The sequence below is a fragment of the Malus domestica genome, chromosome 04 (assembly GCF_042453785.1).
Source record: "Malus domestica chromosome 04, GDT2T_hap1".
In the NCBI taxonomy this organism is placed as follows: Eukaryota; Viridiplantae; Streptophyta; class Magnoliopsida; order Rosales; family Rosaceae; genus Malus; species Malus domestica.
Window position 1 is genome coordinate 30,161,958 of NC_091664.1, and position 22,703 is coordinate 30,184,660.

At 37.6% G+C, this 22,703-nt stretch overlaps 3 protein-coding genes across 4 annotated transcripts; 2 read left to right on the forward strand and 1 right to left on the reverse strand.

The window, feature by feature from the left end:
• Positions 1 to 4,030: 4,030 nt before the first annotated feature.
• On the forward strand, positions 4,031 to 5,581 carry LOC103427760 (uncharacterized). Its single transcript, XM_070820888.1, has 5 exons — positions 4,031 to 4,278; positions 4,415 to 4,813; positions 4,904 to 4,957; positions 5,077 to 5,162; positions 5,390 to 5,581. Exons 1-5 carry the CDS (start codon positions 4,236 to 4,238, stop codon positions 5,441 to 5,443), a joined length of 636 nt encoding a protein of 211 aa, XP_070676989.1. The 5' UTR covers positions 4,031 to 4,235; the 3' UTR covers positions 5,444 to 5,581.
• A 1,184-nt stretch (positions 5,582 to 6,765) lies between these two features.
• LOC114823285 (thioredoxin O, mitochondrial-like) lies at positions 6,766 to 17,375 on the reverse strand. Of its 2 annotated transcripts, none has more exons than XM_070820886.1 (8): positions 17,106 to 17,375; positions 16,933 to 17,013; positions 16,585 to 16,635; positions 16,460 to 16,491; positions 11,407 to 11,460; positions 9,903 to 9,947; positions 7,432 to 7,526; positions 6,766 to 7,286 (listed from the first exon to the last, which is right to left on the reverse strand). In XM_070820886.1, exons 1-8 carry the CDS (start codon positions 17,233 to 17,235, stop codon positions 6,911 to 6,913), a joined length of 864 nt encoding a protein of 287 aa, XP_070676987.1. In that variant the 5' UTR covers positions 17,236 to 17,375; the 3' UTR covers positions 6,766 to 6,910. The 2 variants fall into 2 exon arrangements, with proteins under 2 accessions (XP_070676987.1, XP_070676986.1); XM_070820885.1 differs by lacking the exons at positions 6,766 to 7,286; positions 7,432 to 7,526 and adding exons at positions 8,662 to 9,276; positions 9,552 to 9,646.
• A 2,731-nt stretch (positions 17,376 to 20,106) lies between these two features.
• On the forward strand, positions 20,107 to 22,134 carry LOC103419505 (thioredoxin O1, mitochondrial-like). Its single transcript, XM_070820884.1, has 6 exons — positions 20,107 to 20,582; positions 20,673 to 20,726; positions 20,846 to 20,931; positions 21,228 to 21,272; positions 21,377 to 21,471; positions 21,630 to 22,134. Exons 1-6 carry the CDS (start codon positions 20,210 to 20,212, stop codon positions 21,949 to 21,951), a joined length of 975 nt encoding a protein of 324 aa, XP_070676985.1. The 5' UTR covers positions 20,107 to 20,209; the 3' UTR covers positions 21,952 to 22,134.
• Positions 22,135 to 22,703: the final 569 nt, after the last annotated feature.

The window sequence follows — 22,703 nt, forward strand, 5'->3', positions numbered from 1 at the left end:
TGGCCATATTTCATCAAGTGTTTCTCAAAAGGGCTATATTTCCAAATTTCCCAAACACATCCTTTTGTAATTTGTTTCTCTTGTTATGTTTGTTTGCAGAATTGTAAGACACCTAAATCGGCTAATCAGGAAAAAAACCAAGGGTCTCGAGTTTGCAGAATTGTAAGACACCCAAATCAGCTATGCAGGAAAAAACCAAGGGTCTCGAAGGGATTAGGGATGGATCACCTGGGATTAACTCAAGCAAGGGTAGGCAGATCTGGTAATTGGTCTTTTTCGATTTTGATAAATCCTGAAAGAGGCGAATTGCCAAAAAGTTAACGGAGCTTTCTTGACATTGCTAATCGTGGATTCACTCACATGATCAAACCAAACGCTTGATTGAAGAAGGAGAAATCACTCACTTTAAGTGCACAAGACAAATAAACTATTTTTCATTCAATCAAGTCTTCCATTTAAGGATTTATAGTACAATATTTATAAGGGTTTACAAATTAATAGACCTCAAGTTTCTATGACATCCTCACAACTCCCAAAACAACTTTACAAATATCTAAGTAATTAAAATACAAAACCTTTAAATTGTTTTCCTCAAGGTATGTGCCTCACACATCATTCTCCTATTCTCGCAAAAAAAAAAATAAAAAAAATCCACTAGTTTATAATTAGTCTTTCCTCGATCTTTTAGATGTCCGATTGGTATGTTTCACAATAACCAATTAAGCACCAAACTTTTCCAAATTCCTATAGACCATGCACACATTAATCTTTTCTTCTTGAAAATAATTACATTGAAACAATGCTTCCAAATCACTTTTTCATATTCATGACTTGTGAATGAGTATACATAATTCAAATCATGTTGATGAGTTCCATGTATGCATCAGCTAAATAGCAAATTGGACCAAACGTAAGAGCCCATAATGCCTCCATGTGTATGTGATATGTGTAATACAAGGAAGATTGAGTCCGGTAAATTTTTATTGGGAGCTGCTAGATTCATCTCTTTGTTTTGTTTTCTCAATCACATATAAAAATGCAAAAAAATTACTTCTCTTTCTCCACTTACTGTTATTCCTAATATATCTTTATTTTTAAACTTATAACAAAAACTTAATTAAGATAGAGAAAAAAGCATAAATTCAACCGCCACGTAGCAACATAGCGTTGGAACTCATTACCCGCCATCAACCAAACTCACCACCGCACCTGCTGTCGTTCTCCTTGCTGCCGGCCATTTTTTTCCTCCCTTTCTCTTCTTCTCTCTTTCTCTCTTCCCATACCAAATCCAAATATAAAGACTGTCAAGATCAAGAACTATATATGAGATTTCAAAATTTTAGAGATTATTGTCAAGAATTGAAGCCTCTCACCATATCCGTTGTAATTCTTCCCCAACAGCTATCAATCATAGAGACAGAGTAGATTTGGAAAGAAAGTAAGAGAGGGCAGGAGGTGAAAGAGAGAGAAACGGGAAGAAAGAGATTAGAGGTTTTGGGCTCTCCTTTCTTAACTTCTTTTTTATTTTGTTCTTATGGCTTTTTATTAGGGTTTATAAGTCATTTACAAAAGATAAAATATGTCATTAGAATTTTTTTTATTAAAAAGTGGGTGGTGAAATAGGACATGTGAGTGGCTTTAGTACTCATTTTTAATATTATGAAAAGAATATTTATCCAGGCTTATTTTTTGCTATGCTCTTGAAATATTATTTTGGTCTCATTTTGCCTTTTGGAATTCAAATTTTGTCACTTAACCCTTCCACTCTACCTGGATTCAATCTATTTCGCTAAATATCAGTATAATTGTTGATGTGTCATTCAGATATTATATGGCAAGCAATAGGAAGATGAATTGACAGATAAATATTCTTCTTATAATATTAGACATTAGTCAAGAAGCACCTTACAAGATCTTAAACATTTAAATATATTTGAAAAAAAATTAAGATTTCACTGTAAAATCAATTGATAATATAAGGAGTATTATTTATAAGCACAAGTCATAGTTCCTTCGCAAATGAACCTCAAAATACCAAGAGCACCATTCCCTTATGCAAAGCTTTCAGATAGTGTCATCTTGAGATCCATCTGAGCTCTCTGCATTTCAGGGACGGAAAAACTTTACTTTTAGTGCTGGTACCCTCCATGTTGAATTATTATTAAGTTGAAATGGGAGACCACGACTTAAATTGATTTTGACATGGTTTATGTTAGTTTTTGGGATGTACACTTGGTGTATATATTGATCTTATATGTTTAATTGTTGATATATGAAAATGTGATTAACTGAAGAGTTACTTTATATTTGTTAAAAATTGTAATTTTAGATTACAGAAGAGAAAATATTTGATTCATCACACGATGCTCTTAATAGGTATCTGAATTGACATATATGTGAGGCAAGTTATTACGGCACATATTAAAGTAACATGCGATGATTACGACACCACTTATACATTTAATATGTGATGAAAAATTTACGTTACTTTGTATCCAAAATAAATATATATATACATCACTGATAATTTGTCATATATAGTACGAATTTTCATATTTATGTACAAATATTTGCCGCCACATAAATACCATATAGGTGGATGAAGAATAGTTAAACAATGTATCGGTATTTTTCTCATGATGTCACACACATAAGGAATTTCTTTATTCTTCTTAGTAAATGATATATTTGAGAGGAAAACAAGATATGAGATTACCTTTTTTTTTTTTTTGGACAAGAGAGAACATTTCATTAGGGGCAGAGCCCAGAAGCCAAACAACAATACAAGGAAAGAAGACTAAACAAGGCAGAGGAAAAGAAAAGAAATACATAACAAAAAAACCAAAATAGGTCTCGCCCAGAGCTGAGCCTGGGAAGAAGGCAGAGCACGACACAAGCATGACACAAAAGCGAGGCTGAGGTCCAATATGCTATCCTTCCCAAACTCAGCTTCCAAAGGATTATGGGGGGGCAAGGGAGACCATCTTTGGATAAAATGTGAATACGTGCCCGTTCCCTGGCTCTGATACTATGTAGAATTATCAGAGACGAGCCATACAGCCCACTTCCAACAACACCGATATTGTCCCCAACTTAATAATTATCACATGCACAATCCATCAGGTGTGGAGTTTTATCACAAAAGGCCTCAGTGTTAGTTGGAGTGGGGTTATGATATTTAAACTCTTCTTTTCTTATTGATACGGTCGATGTGGGATATTTCATCATTAGGTTGTATATATACTCACATTCTATTATTTGGAAAAACTTTCCTGCTTTCCCATTATCCAACAAGAAAATTAATAAAACATGTGTGATTAAGATTGAATTTTGATAAAATTTACTCTAAACACTATACGCTCACATAATAACATCGTACGTATTAAAAAAAAGTTACGCTTACATGATGAGGATCTTCTTGGATCATTTGTTTTTCCAGGACTTGTGAGAGTTGACTTTCCTTTGTTAACTTCTTCCCGAGTCCAAATAGGGGGTTGACTTTGTTATAATCTTAACCATAAAGAAGAGGCGCATGCACATCCTGAACACACCAACAAATATCACCTTTCAAACTTGGAATTTCTATAGAGTACTCCAACGTAGTCGAGACAATTTGCCTCGGACAAACTCCCCTCTGTCTAAGACTAGCTTGCACCGTCGTCGTCAAAAAGAAATCAATTAATGGATCTACCTCATTCAAAAAAACCTAATCATATGATGACACGATTGTTAAAATTTCTCTTTGTTTCTCTACTATACAGAATATCTTAATAATTCTTTGTGGTTCTACTTAATATATATATAGCATGAAGGAATCACAATTATTATCGTGGTCTTACGTAAAGGAGTAGTAATCGGTTACTATTCTAGGGTAACAAGAGATGAGGGACGCCGCGTAGGTAATTTTTTTATTTCCTTCTCCTTTTCCTTCTATTATTTTGTTTTTGTTTTCGTTTTCTTTACAGGTTTTAGGGTTTATTAGCTTCACCTTAATTTATTTAATCATTGAATATATATTTCATATTTTCAGTTAGAGAGACACAGGAAAAAGTTTCAAAAGTTTCAAAAGTAACTCCAACCAATATAGTTGTAACGATGGGGGGGAATGCTGAAGAATGCGAAAAAGCTTGTAAACACTTGGAGGAAAACGTATCACCTAAAGATTTGAAAGGCTCTAAACCTGTTACACGAACAACAAATGTTGGACTCCGTTATATACAGACTATTAGTCCTCGATGTACATTTGGATTATACATTGCCGGCGGAGTGGAATTGAAGGTAATTATTAATCTTTCGGAAATTTAAGTGTTTACTTTGTAATATACCACTTCATACTACGATTTATAATGGGCTTTTGCACTCCCTTTGAAATTCGCCCAGTCTAAACCCTATTATTTACCAACGCTGGTTTTAGGGATCAGCGAATCGAGATCGAGAGAGGCGAAAATGGCGAGGAGGAATTTCGGGGGGGGGGGGTGTTTGACGAGGCAGTTGGTCGGAGGAAATCGCAACAAGCACCAGCTCCGCGCACGTCTCCTTTCTAATTCTATCCAAACCCTAAATTCCTCCAGACCATCAAAACCTTCCCCACCACAGACGGCAATTAATTGGAAATTAGCTGCCGCCACCTCCTCCGTCTACTACCGGTACTCCCTCCTTCACTACCACCCAAACCCAAACCTCCATTTTGTGCGACACAAGCACTCGGTTCCACTTCCAGATGGAGATCGAGATCCGGCTCCTTGTCCTCCTCCCAACGTTTTCTTCTTGAATGTCGCACCCGAATATGACGATGCACTCAAACAAGTTGAAGGTGTGCATGCTATTATTTTACTAGTAATTTCTTTTTGAAAATGTTTAGTTTTAGGGTATAATTTTGTTTTCTGGTAATTTATTGGTACAGATGAAAGTCTTTCAGCGGTTTTCTACTTCACCGAACGTCGGGGACCCAGTTCTGGTAAGTTGTAATGATCGAATTCCCTTTCATTTTTTTGTGCAATGAATTGAATTTACTGTGATCAATTATGTAAACTTTAACCCTAAACCCAATAATTATCGGTGTTTCTTCTTGTGCAGTCTCTTACTCGAGTGATGATCCAATCTTGAATTACATGTGTGTGTTTTACCCACACATAACAAAATTTGGGGTTTGCTTTTTTAAGGTGTGCTAATAGCTAAATAGTCTAGATCCCTAGTCCTCAAGAAGCCCCTCACAAAGTGGGTTCTACACCCAGGGATGATTGTCTAGCAAGAACTTGATTATGTTGTCCAATTAAAGAGAAAACACATTATTTTCAGTTACATTAATCAATTTGAAATTAATGTCTTAGTTAAGGGTCTAAGTTAAGGGTTCAAAAGTTAAGGGTCTAAGTTAAGGGTCTAAGTTAAGGTATGGAATCTAGTTAAGGGTCTAAGTTCAGTTCAAAAGTTCCTGTATTTTTGAACATTTTAATAGTTATTCGAAACGCTTGCTAACTTAGCAATTCTCTGATTACTTCCTCGTTATGTGCTAATAGCTGAATAGTCTAGATCCCTAGTCCTTATTCTTTTCCTAGGAGCAACAAGCATGCTAAACTGTTATGGGTTAAAGATTACTAAATGATATAAATTATGATCCGTCGTGTAGCTGCACATAGAAGAATAATACGATAACTTCTTTTTATTATGCCTTTAAATTTGTGAACCTGACTTTGTATATTTTATCTATAGAATGGAGGTTGTTCCTCATTGTACCGGTTGGGAGTTTACAAGACGGTAAATGATTTGATCCTTGTATTTTTTATAGCGCACGTGTCTGTTCTTGAAACCTTGTGTGTGCGTGTGTGTGTGTTACTTTGCTGATGTGTGCATTTTTCTGCAGCCAACTTTCCATTTCTTTCTAAAAGGGGAAAAGGTTGATGAACTTGCCAAACCTTCTATCAACAGCTTGTTAAAGACTCTCGCAAATGTTTACAAGTAATCCTCCAATCTCTTGGGGTTTTTTTTTTTTTTTTTTGGTTGGTGGTCAATCTCTTGGTTACTTTTTGTTTGCGTGATTTTGTGTATTTGTTAATGGAGTCATATATGTTGAATTTCCTCGATCGTTTGATGACTTGCTTAATGTGTGTAAATTAGTCCATCTGGGATGAAGAAAAAGGAAAGACAAGCTAAAAAAGTCGAAGTGGATCCATCACAACTTGTTGAGGTACTTCCGATTAGTTTTGTTGCATCATCATATCCTAAAGCGATGGAGGCAGTTGAGTCTTTACCTGGGGTAGAACCCGGTGACACGCTATGGTGGTCTGCAAAAGGGCTATTTTTATCTCAGGAGAAGAGAGAGACATTTTCCAAGCTGGAAGATGATGATGCCAAGCTTGAATGGCTGTGTGGTGAGATGGCTGAGGGGGAAGAAGGAGAGATGTTTTCTGATGAATGGCTGCATGCCAAGATGGTTTAGGAATAATGTATTTATTTATATTAGGATTATGAATCATGTTATGTGAGGTTGTTGACACTATGGTCCAGACCACTTAAGTGTCCTGGTTTGGAATTCGGATAATTATGTAAGTAAATGTAACGCCCGACTTGTTTGCTTATTTACGTAATAGCGCTCGATAATAGTCGTTATATTGTGTTTTGAAGTGTTTTAATGTGTTTTGAAACGAAAATACGAAAATTTGAAGAAAAAAAAAATGGAAAAAAGTTTTTAAAAACCCAAAAAGAGTCGTTTTTGTGTGTTGTCTTAGGGTACCTTCCAACACAATGATGGAAAAGTTACAAACTATCGGCTCAATATTATATAATCAAATAAGAGTCAACGTAGCACAAACATCTACTAGTACAACTTGTCCAAATTTAAATAAACCCACCCGTCCGAACCATATATATGATGTCAACAGCATATAAATTCATAAATTTAAGTGCATCCAACTTATTCCACCTCCATTTCTTCACGAAACCAACCAATCTTGAGCCCAGGATCTTTAATGTTTGAAAATATCACTCTCTTCTCAGGCTTGGCTGTAAATAATCCTTTCGCAAAACACCACATACTGAAACCCTTTGGTGCCGTACATAAAGATTCAACATCCTTCATCACTTCACTAACTGAAGGTACGTCACTACTATCAACAGCTACCGCACCACCTTTCCATTGGAAGAACTTCGAACCATCTCCCACTTTCCACCCTCCTGCGACTACTACATCATTCTCATCTTTCTTAGCTTGTAGGACAAGTTGTTGAGTATCCGTTTTCCCCTTCCAGGATGACCTCGTCCGCTGAGGGGTTTCGACTGGCCTGACGTATCTTTATTGGAAATTACACATATGAGGAAATTCAAACATTTTTACACTTCTTTTAAACCTTTAGATTACAAAACATCCAAAGCTCCATATCCATCACGGGATATGCAAAAACAAACAAATGTAAAAAAAATGAAGAAAAGAATTACCTGTAAAGTTTTTCACACATATCCATCACGGGATCAGCATAACCACCAACAACCTCATCAGCCTTAACCCCGTTTTGATAGAAAAGGAATGTTGGCTGCAGCAAAATGCACAGGTCATCAAATTAATTGCAATTTTTAGATGAAAGCGAGGCTGAATTATTTACTCAGCTTAATCTAACGGCCTAATTAGCCAATACAAGTATATATGTATAGCATGTATAGCTATTCTAAACCTTCAATTAGTAGATGGTAAGAAAACACCACAAGTTTTTTAATCATAATATAAACACAAAGTTTACATACATGAGCAATCAATGAACTAATTATGTTACGAACATGCAATGATAACAAAAGGGACAGAATCACTTACAAAAATGGAAACACCCAAATCATGTGCTATTGGGCGCAAGTCGCTCTATAAATAGAATAAACAATGTTAGGACAATAATTTAAAGGGCATAACAAGATATAACACCATAAGCCTTCTATATACCATACTGCATGACAAATGATAATTAGAGTATCGAAATAAAAGATTGATACTCCAGCAAATTTGCTTTATCAGGTATGACAATATTTATGTAAGTTTTACCAAGGCAATGTATAGAACAGGGTAAGCAAAAGAGATAAAGATGCACCTAGTTGCACTAAGCATTGTGATTTGTGATGCGATCACAAACTGCCCAGAAAAACTCTGAGAAGAAACTTGATTTATGATAGAAAACTTATTTCTTCTTAGTATCATGGACTGCTAAATTCTACTTACAGCAGTTCTTCCTTATATATATTTGGAAAGTAAAAGGTAAAACCATAGAATTTTACAATCTTTGGTCTAATATTTATATGAACTCTAGTGGGTGAACTCTATACCTCCAAGTCATATTAAATCAATGATTTTCACTTGTTATTCATCAATTTTTTTTTGAACTTATGCACTACTGATGTTATCATGTAATCCAAAATGAAGTTCCCCTTGTTCGCCAAGTTATCCATGAAACCAAAAGAAATTTGAATTTTGTTTTGGTACAGAAGAGCATTTTACATAGAATTTGTGAAATGAATTTAAATATTCTTAACATTATTTCTAATTCCTAGCTTCACATTATAATACGATCCTGTTGGGAAAAAAAAAGTTGCTCTCATAAAGAAATCATTATAAAAAAACAAAAGTAAAAAACTTTAATTTCAAACAGTATAGCAACTGCCAGATAGCCAGGTAGTGAAAAACAAAAGTTAAATACTTGTCTAGTAATTTATTAAGATTTAAGATTCAAAAAACTAGAACCCACATGTTGTTTTCACCTTAATCTTAAGATGGGATACAAACAGTTTACAATCGTCGTACCCAGTGCACAAGGCTTCCGCTTTACGCAGGGTCTGGGAGAGGTGAATGTCGGCTAGCCTTACCCCTATTTATGGAGAGGTGATGTCAACCGCATATAAATTCATAAATTTTAAGTGCATCCAACTTATTCCACCTCCATTTCTTCACGAAACCAACCAATCTTGAGCCTAGGATCTTTAATGTTTGAAAATATCACTCTCTTCTCAGGCTTGGCTGTAAATAATCCTTTCGCAAAACACCACATACTGAAACCCTTTGGGGCCGTACATAAAGATTCAACATCCTTCATCACTTCACTAACTGAAGGTACGTCACTACTATCAACAGCTACCGCACCACCTTTCCATTGGAAGAACATCGAACCATCTCCCACTTTCCACCCTCCTGCAACTACTACATCATTCTCATCTTTCTTAGCTTGTAGGACAAGTTGTTGAGTATCCGTTTTCCCCTTCCAGGATGACCTCGTCCGCTGAGGGGTTTCGACTGGCCTGACGTATCTTTATTGGAAAGTACACATATGAGGAAATTCAATAATAGGGTTTACTAACTAACTAACTAACTAACTAACTATATATATATATATATATATATATATATATATATATAAGAGAGAGAGATATAAATCCAAAACAAGTGAGATACTGCGTGATCACATTGATGTTAACTTCAACTGAACCATCAAAAACCCCAAACGACACCAATATATAGTATACGACTGCATTCACAAATATGCAAAAACAAACAAATGTAAAAAAATGAAGAAAATAATTACCTGTAAAGTTTTTCACATATATCCATCACGGGATCAGCATAAGCACCAACAACCTCATCAACCTTAACCCCGTTTTGATTGAAAAGGAATGTTGGCTGCAGCAAAATGCACAGGTCATCAAATTAATTTGCAATTTTTAGATGAAAGCAAGGCTGAATTATTTACTCAGCTTAATCTAACGGCCTAATTAGCCAATACAAGTATATATGTATAGCATGTATAAACTTTCAATTAGCAGATGGTAAGAAAACACAAGTTTTTTAATCATAATATAAACACAAAGGTTACATACATGAGCAATCAATGAACTAACGAACATACAATGATAACAAAAGGGACAGAATCACTTACCATAATGGAAACACCCAAATCATGTGCTATTGGGCGCAAGTCACTCTATAAATAGAATAAACAATGTTAAGACAATAATTTAAAGGGCATAACAAGATATAATACCATAAGCCTTCTATATACCATACTGTATGACAAATGATAATTAGAGTATCGAAATAAAAGATTGATACTCCAGCAAATTTGCTTTATCAGGTATGACAATATTTATGTATGTTTTACCAAGGCAATGTATAGAACAGGGTAAGCAAAAGAGATAAAGATGCACCTAGTTGCACTAAACATTGTGATTTGTGATGCGATCACAAACTGCCCAGAAAAACTCTGAGAAGAAACTTGATTTATGATAGAAAACTTATTTCTTCTTAGTATCATGGACTGCTAAATTCTACTTATAGCAGTTCTTCCTTATATATATTTGGAAAGTAAAAGGTAAAACCATAGAATTTTACAATCTTTGGTCTAATATTTATATGAACACTAGTGGGTGAACTGTATACCTCCAAGCAGGGGCGGAGCCACCAAGGGACTAGGGTAGTCCCCGGCCCATCCTGACTTAATATGAGGTGTGAACCTCATGGAAGAAGATGAAGCAAACGACGTCGTTAAGCTGTTTTGATTTTAAATCTTTTCGGTTGTCTAATGAAATGATAAGTTTGGCAGGGGAGTTTTAAAAGAGAGGTGCAATTTTAAATGGAAAAAGCAATCCCACTTCTGGTTCGATTCTCTCACCTAACAATAATATACACCCTATAATTTTCTAAAGCAACCCACCTTTTTTATTTGCAGACCTCTCCCCCTTTTCCTTCTTTTTCTACTTCTTTGTTTTACATTTTTTTCTTCTTAGTATTGAATTTAAGAGAATTTTTTTTCAGTTTTGTGAGGATTACACAAATTGCATATGTCAACATGTTTATATATATACACACACATATTTGTGAAAGGCCCCTCCTCATTCAGAATTCTGGCTCCGCCACTGCCTCCAAGTCATATTAAATCAATGATTTTCACTTGTTATTCATCAATTTTTTTTTTGAACTTATGCACTACTGATGTTATCATGTAATCCAAAATGAAGTTCCCTTTGTTCGCCAAGTTATCCATGAAACCAAAAGAAATTTGAATTTTGTTTTGGTACAGAAGAGCATTTTACATAGAATTTGTGAAATGAATTTAAATATTCTTAACATTATTTCTAATTCCTAGCTTCACATTATAATACGATCCTGTTGGGAAAAAAAAAAGTTGCTTTCATAAAGAAATCATTATAAAAAAACAAAAGTAAAAAACTTTAATTTCAAACAGTATAGCAACTGCCAGATAGCCAGGTAGTGAAAAATAAAAGTTAAATACTTGTCTAGTAATTTATTAAGATTTAAGATTCAAAAAACTAGAACCCACATGTTGTTTTCACCTTAATCTTAAGATGGGATACAAACAGTTTACAATATGAAAATATAATTCCCAAATGATCCAATCAAGTTAGCAGATTAGGACACCATACCTCAACAGTAATCAGAACCTTGTATAGTTTTACATGTGGGAAATGCTCCCTGATCTTTCGTGTTAGAATTAGAAGAAAATGTAGTACAACAATGGAGGATATGCTGCAATGACTAGAGTGAGAGAGAGGGAATGAATGAGAGCAGAGAATATGACTCTGCAATTCTTCACACACACACTGTTTTATTGCTTCACAGTGAGAGAGAAACATCTCTCTACACATAACAGTTACACTTCCAATCTTTTGGCAGTATTCAAAATTACATCCAAGTAATCCTAGTCATCCATCTTACACCCTATGAGATGAAGACACATGTACACTCACTTACTTAAGAACTAAGAGACTTAGATAAGAAAGCATACAACCAATTTAGCTAAACATCCTAGCAATATAAGCTAGAAATACAACTACCACATCAGATCACAATTTACACACTAACAGCCCCCTTTAAATTGTGAACTGATTTAACTCCAAGAAGTTCCCTCAGATAACTGAATTGTTCTCTTGCCAATGCCTTTGTAAAGATATCAGCAATTTGCTCTTTTGTAGGACAATGCAACAGCTCAATTACTCCTTGCTGCAATGCTTCCTTTATGAAATGGTATCTCCTGTTGATGTGCTTGGTCTTCTGATGAAAAATAGGGTTTTTAGTAATAGCTATGGCTGAAGTATTATCACAATTCATTGGTGTTGCAACTGTTTGCATTTCACCAAAGTCCTCCAAAACAAATCTCAGCCATGTAGCCTGTGCAGTTGCTTCAGATGCACTAATGTACTCTGCTTCAGCTGTTGATAATGCAACACATTGTTGCTTGACTGAAGACCAAGAGAAAACTCCACTGCCAAAGGTGAATGCATACCCCGATGTACTTTTCATATCATCTTCTGAACCGCTCCAGTCACTGTCACAAAATCCCATTAAGATTGCTCCTTTGCCTTTCTTGTATTCCAAGCCAAAATCAAGAGTCCCTTGAACATATCTTAGTACTCTCTTTGCTGTACCAAGGTGCTTGTTGGTTGGACAGTGCATAAACCGTGATAGCAGACATGCAGCATACATTATATCAGGTCTAGTTGCTGTGAGATACAGCAAACTGCCTACAATTTGTCTATATTGAGCTTCATCCGCAGTCCCACTTTCATCCTCTTTTCTCAATTTATCACTTGGAACCAATGGAATACTCACTGACTTACAGTCTTGAAGTCCAAATTTCTTCAATAGAGAAGAAGCATATTTTCTCTGATGAATGAAAATATACTCATCAGTTTGCATTACTCCCATACCAAGAAAGTGATGTAAGAGTCCAAGATCTGTCATTTCATATTTGAGCATCATATCAGATTTGAAATCATCCATCAATTCCTGACAACTTCCAGTGTATGTTATGTCATCAACATAGATAGACACAATAATCATTTCTGAACTTTTCCTCCACTTGGTATACAGAGTTGCTTCACTAGTGCTTTTCTTAAACCCACAGAGTGTAAGGTATGAGTCTATTTCACCATACCAGGCCCTTGGTGCCTGTTTCAGACCATACAGTGCTTTATGTAACCTGTAGACCTTATCTTCTTCCCCTTGTACAATAAATCCATCCGGCTGATCAACATACACTTCTTCTTCTAGTACCCTATTCAAGAATGCCGATTTTACATCCAATTGAAACAACTTTCATTTGTTCTTTGCTGCCAGGGCAATTAATGTTCTGATTGTATCCAACCTTGCCACAGGTGCAAAGGTTTCATTATAATCAATTCCGGGCTTTTGTGCATAGCCTTTTGCAACAAGCCTAGCCTTGTTCTTTTGAACTGATCCATCCAAATTCAATTTAGTTTTGTACACCCATTTCACACCAATCACAGGTTTATCAGATGGTCTTTTCACTAATTCCCAAGTCTTATTTTTCTCAATCATGCTGATTTCATCTTTCATAGCTTTCTTCCAAGCTTCATCCTGTGCAGCTTCATAATAGGATTCTGGTTCAACAATACACACTTGACATCTTTCATAGATTTCACTCAAACTTCTATATCTCAAAGGAGTATGATCAATCTGAGATGCAGAAGTTGAGTCACTAGCACTTCCAGATTCAATGAGTTGAGAATCTGTAAGTTGAGTCTGAGAACCTTCAGCAACAGCTTGTTCCATGGAATCCGAATCCTCATCAGCTTCTTTCATCTCTGAAGATTCACTTGCAGCAAATGGAATGTACACTTCTTTAATCTTCTGTCTATCCCAATCCCATGTACCATTCTCATCAAAAATAACATCTCTTGAAATGATTACTTTCTGATTTTCAGGATTGAGCAATCTGTACCCCTTTTCACAAGTGCCATATCCAATAAAAATACCAATGACACTTGTTTCATCCAGCTTCTGTCTCAGGTTTCCAGGAATAAGAGAATAACCTAATGAGCCAAACACTCTCAAGTGTTGAATTCCAGGTTTTCTTCCACTGAATTTCTCAAAAGGTGTCACATTTTCCAATGCTTTTATAGGACATCTATTTAGCAAGTAGACAGATGTAACTACAGCTTCACCCCAAAGACTATAAGGAAGACCTTTCTCATGAAGCATACACTTTGCCATCTCCACTATAGTTCTATTTTTCCTCTCTGCAACTCCATTCTGTTGTGGAGAGTATGCAACAGTAAGCTGCCTCTCCAAACCCAAAGCTTCACAAAACTGTTCAAATTCATTTGAGGTAAATTCTCCTCCTCTATCTGTTCTCAATTTCTTCACTGAAAAACCACTTTGAAGTTCCACCATAGCTTTGAATTTCTTGAATACATGAAAGACATCTGACTTGTGTCTCAAGAGATATATCCAGCACATCCTCGAATAGTCATCAATGAATGTAACAAAGTATCGATTTCCACTCATGGTTGGTGTTTGCATAGGACCACACACATCTGAGTGTATAAGTTCCAATGGCATTCTTGCTCTCCAGATTGACTCCCTTGGAAAGGACACTCTATGATTCTTACCAAATGCACATCCCTGACATACACCTTCACTGTCATGCATTTCAGGTAACCCAAGAACCATATCATGCTCCTGCAATTGTTGCAAACTTCTAAAATTCAGGTGGCCAAACCGTTTATGCCACATTGTACTACTCTGATGCACATTGGTTTTCAGTACCAAATGATCGTTTGACTTGAACACAAGTGGAAAGCATCTGTTTCCTTTTTGTTTCACACTAACAACTAAATTTGTCAGAGTTCTATCATAAAAAATATCCACCTTATAATCACCAAATAACAGAAAATACCCATGTTCAGTCATCTGCCCAACACTGAGAAGGTTTTCTGCAATTCCAGGTACCAACATAACTTCTCTTATGTACATTTTTCCTTTATCCGTATCAATGACCAAGGTTCCTTTGCCTTTCACATCAACAAGAACCCCTGTGCCAACTTGCACTTTTGCCTTAATACTTCTATCAATTTCCACAAGTAACTCCTCTCTGGAAGTCATGTGATTACTGCACGCACTGTCAATATACCAGGCATCACTCACAGCTTTCACTTCAGTTGATTGCTTGACCATGAAGAGATTTCCAGGTTCTCCCACCTTGTTTGTAAAGTTTCTTTGCTCTCCCACTTTGTTTGCAAAATTTCCTTGCTGAGCATTTTTGTTTTGATTGCAGATCCTAGCAATATGACCAGGTTTTCCACACTTGTGACATTTAATCTTCCCTTTTAGCCAACATTCACCATAGTGAAGTTTATCACAGTATTTGCATGCCCCTCCAGTGTTGTTAGCTTCATTTCTTACACTTGGAGTAAACCTGTTAGTCCACTGCTTCCCTTTGAACTTGAAGTTCTTCGGATATTTTGATCCACCAGTATTGGTATGTTGATTGCCAAATTTACTATTCTTAGATGAGATATCTAAGCTAGCAAATGCACGTTCTGTGCTACTCTCTTCATGTCTGATTAATCTCAGTTCAAACCCTTTCAATATGGCAACCACATCTTGTGCATCAATTACATCAATATCTTTAGTATTTTCTATAACAGAAGCAATGCTATCATATGTTTTGGGTAAACTGATCAATAGCTTTTGCACAATTCTCTGATTACTAAGATCTTCTCCATAGCTTCGCATCTGATTTATCAGATCAAACAACCTAGCTAAATATGCAGCTAGAGATTCACTTTCACTCATACGGGTATATTCAAAATCACGACGCAGACCTTGTAATTTCACAGATCGTACCTGTTTGTCCCCTACATACTCTTGCTTCAGAATATCCCAAGCTTCTTTCGCAGTTTCCAAAGTTGCAATGCGTGGAAAAATTTGATCCGATACGGCTCCCTGAATGATTCCAAGAGCCCTTGCATCCTTGACCAGATTTTCACTCCGCAACTTCGTTTCCACCTCAGTGAGGTCTCCTTCCCCTTTCGCTGAAGTGGTAAAACCTTTTTCAACAATATTCCATAACTTGTGAGATCGGAAGATTGTTTTCATTCGAATCTGCCAGAAATCGAAGTTTTCTCCGTTGAACACCGGAGCTCGAAGCTCCCCTCCACCAGATCCAACCATGTTAGACTCAGATCACACCTCTCTCTACTATTTCCTTTGCAACGATGTGTTGCAAACACTTGCTCACTATCTCTCACAGAATCGACGCCCAGAGATTCAGACCCAACAAGGCTCTGAGGCCATGTTAGAATTAGAAGAAAATGTAGTACAACAATGGAGGATATGCTGCAATGACTAGAGTGAGAGAGAGGGAATGAATGAGAGCAGAGAATATGACTCTGCAATTCTTCACACACACACTGTTTTATTGCTTCACAGTGAGAGAGAAACATCTCTCTACACATAACAGTTACACTTCCAATCTTTTGGCAGTATTCAAAATTACATCCAAGTAATCCTAGCCATCCATCTTACACCCTATGAGATGAAGACACATGTACACTCACTTACTTAAGAACTAAGAGACTTAGATAAGAAAGCATACAACCAATTTAGCTAAACATCCTAGCAATATAAGCTAGAAATACAACTACCACATCAGATCACAATTTACACACTAACATTTCGAACGATTGGAATTGAGTACGTGACGGCTGCAAAAGAATTGTACACCCAAATACAAGTTGCAGAGGAGCAGTTTACAAGAAATAACTTGACTGATAAAATTGTATTGCATCACAACTTACTATTTGGGCAAGCGGCTGTAGTAAAGTAGAAAACTGCTGGCAAACGTCCACCTACAAAATAAATAAGAAGCTCCATAGAATAACAAGCAAGGTTTTGAAAGTTTTTTGTCCATGTTAAATGCAAAGGCGGTCCTTTTGGAAAGCCAGCCAGCAAGGGAGGAATATCCGAGTTCCAACTGAATTGAATATGCACTTGTGGGTGGGAATTGGGAAGCAATTCTGATCAGATTATGGATCATTTTTTCATGATTGTTTTTCCTCATTATAATGTAATTAACTAACTAGTCCAAATCATACATGTTGTGTTCAATCCAATGCAATACTAGGTAGTAATCTGCAGTTGTTTACCTTTAACTTCTTTAATTGCTCTCTTATATTCCTTCTTTTCTGTCAACATGATCATGTCTTGGGGACTCGGAAACAGAACTTCTGTCGAAACAGCTGGCAGCGCAGTCAGTGACAGATAGATGAAAAAAACACAGGAAGAGAGAGCGAAAGAGCGACCGGGAGGGGGTACTTACTTGAACCTGGGCCTAAGGCCGAGGCCGAGAGTGCACCGGAGGCGGAGACCCTGGCTGGGAGTGAGGCCAAGGAGGACGCGGATGCGTTGGAGGAAGGAATGGCAGATGCTGCTGCCGCGGTTGTTGGCATTGAATTTGGGGGGCTAGGGTTTGGACCGTACGGTGCTGATGAAGAAGACGACCTGGGATTGGGATTCGGGGGCTATAGCGATTGCCAATCCCAATCCCAATCATCGTCTCTCGTATCAAAACCCCACAATTCTTCCTCGCCATCTCTATCTCTCTCTCTCTCTCGCGTCGTCGGTCTCTGCTACGAATGAAGATATCTCCTGTAGAGATGAACGCCTTTGAGACGATCTAACGGCTGACAGTTGTTCAAATTCTATTTATTTTTATTTTTACATTTATTATTCTTAGTGAGACGTCTTATGGTCGAATCTTGTAGATGGCGAATTCAATACCAAATTAGACTGCTTATTGTGTGGATTTGCCGAACTCCCCTCCTCGACCTCGTTTGACAGCTCGGATTGTACTGACTATTTTTGTCAGATAGGATAAATAGTCACCGGATAGTACACTGACTAAATTAGTCGAGCGTTTGGTGCAGTATCGGACTAATAATCGTATTATTTATACCGTGTGTTGGTACTGAAGTAAATAAGAAAAGGAAATTTTTTTTGAGAAATCTTTGTTTGAAGGGGTCGGAGATGCAGAGGCAGAGAAGAGGGAGGGAGATCCGGTAGCCAGAAGAAGATGCAGGTGGAGGAATTTTTATTTTTTCTCTTTCAAATTGCTAACTTTCTGAATCATTGCAAGAATTCACGTTTCAAATTGCTAACTTTCCAATGAGCAGATAGTGATATCGAACCCGTCAAACAACGATTCGGCTTTGAGATGGTAAATGAAGGTCAGGTTACACGCGAATACGAAATTTTCTACAAACGTGTATCAATGTGGCAGATTAAATGAAGATTAAAATTCCTATTTATTAGGAGTTTTAACTAGTTGGAAGAAGCTAAAAAGTCTGTAAGGAAATAAATAAGAAGACTAATAAGATGGGACTTTAAAGCCCATTGAATTAGAATTAAGAAAAGAAGGATGTTTGTACCATACTTGACCAATTTCGAAACTACTGAGCACCGGTCAACGTTATACCGTCAAGGACCCAGAAGAGTTTCCCTCCAACCAGAAGGTCAATCACAGCGCGACACGTGTCTACATCAGAAGCCAATCATAGTGCGACACGTGTCAATATTAGAAGCCAATCACAACACGACACGTGTCAATGTCAGAATGAAACTAGAAACTCTCTTCTATAAATAGAGATCATTATCTCACAATATTTCCTAATGTCATTTGTACTAACTAATTCACTTGTACTCACTAAATAAGAGCTTGAACCTATGTACTTGTGTAAACCCTTCACAATTAATGAGAACTCCTCTACCCCGTGGACGTAACCAATCTGGGTGAACCACGTACATCTTGTGTTTGCTGTCTCTATCCATTTACATACTTATCCACACTAGTGACCGGAGCAATCTACCGAAGGTCACAAACTTAACATTTTCTGTTGTACCAAAGTCCTCACTGATTTTGTGCATCAACATTTGGCGCCGTCTGTGGGAACGACACTTATTCCCACTCTATTTAGCTTTGCCAAGAAGGTTTCCACCATTTGTACACTCTTTTTGGACCAGGCATCCCTCTCCAACATAGGGTGCGAATGAAGCCAAAACACACAGAATGACACCCCTCTTGCACCTAGTGCGAAGCAACGAAAGAAGGAAGGAAAGATGGTTGCTCTTCAAGCTAAAGTCGATGAGCTAGAAGCTCAGAACAACAAGATAACAATAAAGAATGAGGTCTTCCAGGAGCAGTATCAGAAGCTCTTTGAGACGCTCCACGAAACTAGGCGTACTCAAACACGCGAGCTCGTTGCCCCTGTGGACATCAACCATCATCTGGGTACCCCCAACACGGAGAGTCACCTCCCTTCGACATGGGTATCCCTGATAAAGAGCGAGCTAATCATCAAAATATTGATCAACATGAGACTTATCTCAACCCAGATGCTTCGACCCGAAGCAGGAGAAGTGGAGGAAGACACTTTCTTGCAAAAGGGTTGGAAGGATCGAAAGTCATTTATCGTGACTGCCGAGACTTCCTAAAGCAACGTCAAGAGAATCCTCTCCACGCTCGAAGATCAATAACCCAAGGGTTTCTGAAAGACTTGGTCCCCTCCCACGACCCTGGCCAGTTGCCAATCTAGGGATGGAACAACATGTCTTAGAGGAACATGAAGGTACATGGGACTCTGAGATATTTCGACAGACTCGCCCTAGAAGTCAGTACGGCGAGTCCAAGAAAAAACCACACGCCCTTACTCAAACTTTCCTACTTACAAGAGGCAATGGAGACTTACGAAAAAAAATTCCAGTGGTACATGACTCCACTCAGGACCCCCTTGTCCTACAGCTCCTTAAAGAAGTAAACAAGTTGAAGGCCGAACGTCAGGCCGAGATACCTGATTGGAACCAACCCAGGCCTGGCCCTCTCACAAGGAGGATCCTCGACACCCCCTTCAAGCGAAGACAAAACAAAAGCTTGGTTTACAACTCTATACTGGAAAGGAGGACCCAATTGAACACCTTAACCTCTTTGAGTCCACCATGGCATATCGGATGAACACCGACGAAGAGCGATGTCTTCTCTTCCCCTCCACCCTCTCTGGCGGAGCTCTAAACTGGTATTGCCGTCTTCCACCTGAGACAGTAGACTCATTTGAGAAACTGAGGAAAGTGTTTATCTCTCAACACATCTTCTAGACCGATTGCTTGCATTCTACAAATGACTTGTACACTATTCGCCAAAAGCCGAACGAGTCACTACAAGAGTATGCCGGTCGAACCCGTCAAACAACAATTCGGCTCTGAGATAGGATTGGGCTTGACATTTTTGGGCCCAACATTTAAATGTGGGTGTAAACAGAGTTTTGAATATGAGCTCTATAATGGGCTTTTGCACTCCCTTGGAAATTCGCCCAGGCCAAACCCTATTATTTACCAACGCGGATCAGCGAATCGAGATCGAGAGAGGCGAAAATGGCGAGGATAAATTTCGGGGGGGTTTTGGCCTGGCAGTTGGTCGGAGGAAATCGCAACAAGCACCAGCTCTGCGCACGTCTCCTTTCTAATTCTATCGAAACCCTAAATTCCTCCAGACCATCAAAAACTTCCCCACCACAGACGGCAATTAATTGGAAATTAGCCGCCGCCCCTGCTGCCGCCACCTCCTCCGTCTACTACCGGTACTCCTTCCTTCACTACCACCCAAACCCAAACCTCCATTTTGTGCGACACAAGCACTCGGTTCCACTTCCAGATGGAGATCGAGATCCGGCTCCTCGTCCTCCTCCCAACGTTTTCTTCTTGAATGTCGCAGCCGAATATGACGATGCACTCAAACAAGTTGAAGGTGTGCGTGCTATTATTTTACTAGTAATTTCTTTTTGAAAATGTTTAGTTTTAGGGTATAATTTTGTTTTCTGGTAATTTATTGGTACAGATGAAAGTCTTTCAGCGGTTTTCTACTTCACCGAACGTTCGGGACCGGGTTTTGGTAAGTTGTAATGATCGAATTCCCTTTCATTTTATGTGCAATGAATTGAATTTACTGTGATCAATTAAGTAAACCTTAAACCCTAAACCCAATAATAATCCATGTTTCTTCTTGTGCAGTCACTTACTCGAGTGATGATCCAATCTTGAATTACATGTGTGTGTTTTACCCACACATAACAAAATTTAAGGTTTTCTTTTCCAAGGTATGGGATCCAGTTACTGGTCTAAGTTAAGTTTGATAGTTCTTGTATTTTTAACATTTGAAGATGGTTAATTTATTCGAAACGCTAGCTAACTTGGCAATTCTCTGATTACTTCCTCGTTATGTGCTAATAGCTGAATAGTCTAGATCCCTAGTCCTTATTCTTTTCCTAGGAGCAACAAGCATGCTAAACTGTTATGGGTCCGTCGTGTGGCTGCACATAGAAGAATCGTACGATAACTTCTTTTTACTATGCCTTTAAATTTGTGAACCTGACGTTGTATATTTTATCTATAGACTGGAGGTTGTTCCTCATTGTACCGGTTGGGAGTTTACAAGACGGTACATGATTTGATCCTTGTATTTTTTATAGCGCACATGTCTGTTCTTGAAACCTTGTGTGTGCTTGTGTGTGTTACTTTGCTGATGTGTGCATTTTTCTGCAGCCAACTTTCCATTTCTTTCTAAAAGGGGAAAAGGTTGATGAACTGGCCAAACCTTCTATCAACAGCTTGTTAAAGACTCTCGCAAATGTTTACAAGTAATCCTTCAATCTCTTGGGTTTTTTTTTTTTTTTTTTGGTTGGTGGTCAATCTCTTGGTTACTTTTTGTTTGCGTGATTTTGTGTATTTGTTAATGGAGTCATATATGTTGAATTTCCTCGATCGTTTGATGACTTGCTTAATGTGTGTAAATTAGTCCATCTGGGATGAAGAAAAAGGAAAGACAAGCTAAAAAAGTCGAAGTGGATCCATCACAACTTGTTGAGGTACTTCCGATTAGTTTTGTTGCATCATCATATCCTAAAGCGATGGAGGCAGTTGAGTCTTTACCTGGGATAGAACCAGGTGACACGCTATGGTGGTTTGCAAAAGGGCTATTTTTATCTCAGGAGAAGAGAGAGACATTTACCAAGCTGGAAGATGATGATGCCAAGCTTGAATGGCTGTGTAGTGAGATGGCTGTGGGGGAAGAAGGAGAGATGTTTTCTAATGAATGGCTGCATGCCAACATGGCTTAGGAATAATGTATTTATTTATATTAGGATTATGAATCATGTTATGTGAGGTTGTTGACACTATGGTCCAGACCACTTAGTGTCCTGGTTTGGAATTCGGATAATTATGTAAGTAAATGTAACGCTCGACTTGTTTGCTTATTTACGTAATAGCACTTGATAATAGTCGTTATATTGTGTTTTGAAGTGTTTTAATGTGTTTTGAAACGAAAATACGAAAATTTTAAGAAAAAAAAAATCGAAAAAAGTTTTTAAAAACCCAAAAAAAGTCATTTTTGTGTGTTATCTTAGGGTACATTCCAACACAATGATGAGGATTTGGTTTTTAATTTCATGACTGTTAAAGAAAGTTACAAACTATCGGCTCTTGGAAAAGTTTTATGTTACTTTGGAGTAATATAGTGCATCGATCAAGCATGTGGCAGTTTTCTTGAGATCCACCATGATTATGGAGCATTTAACATTGAACCCATGGCTTATGATTAAACTAATTATCAGTCATTCACCATCTCCCCGAGTCATGTTCCACCATAATGATGGAAATAGCGATCACTTATCGTTTGATCTTAATCCTAACGGTGGAAGATAAAGTACAATAGAAAGGTTAAATGAGCAACTATCGTTAAATAAAAGATCAAACAGTGGGTTCGATCTTAATCCAACGGTGAAAGATAAAAAGTACAACAACAAAGTTAAACGAGCACCTACCGTTAGATCAAAGACCAAACGGTGGGTTCGATCTTAATCCAACAGCG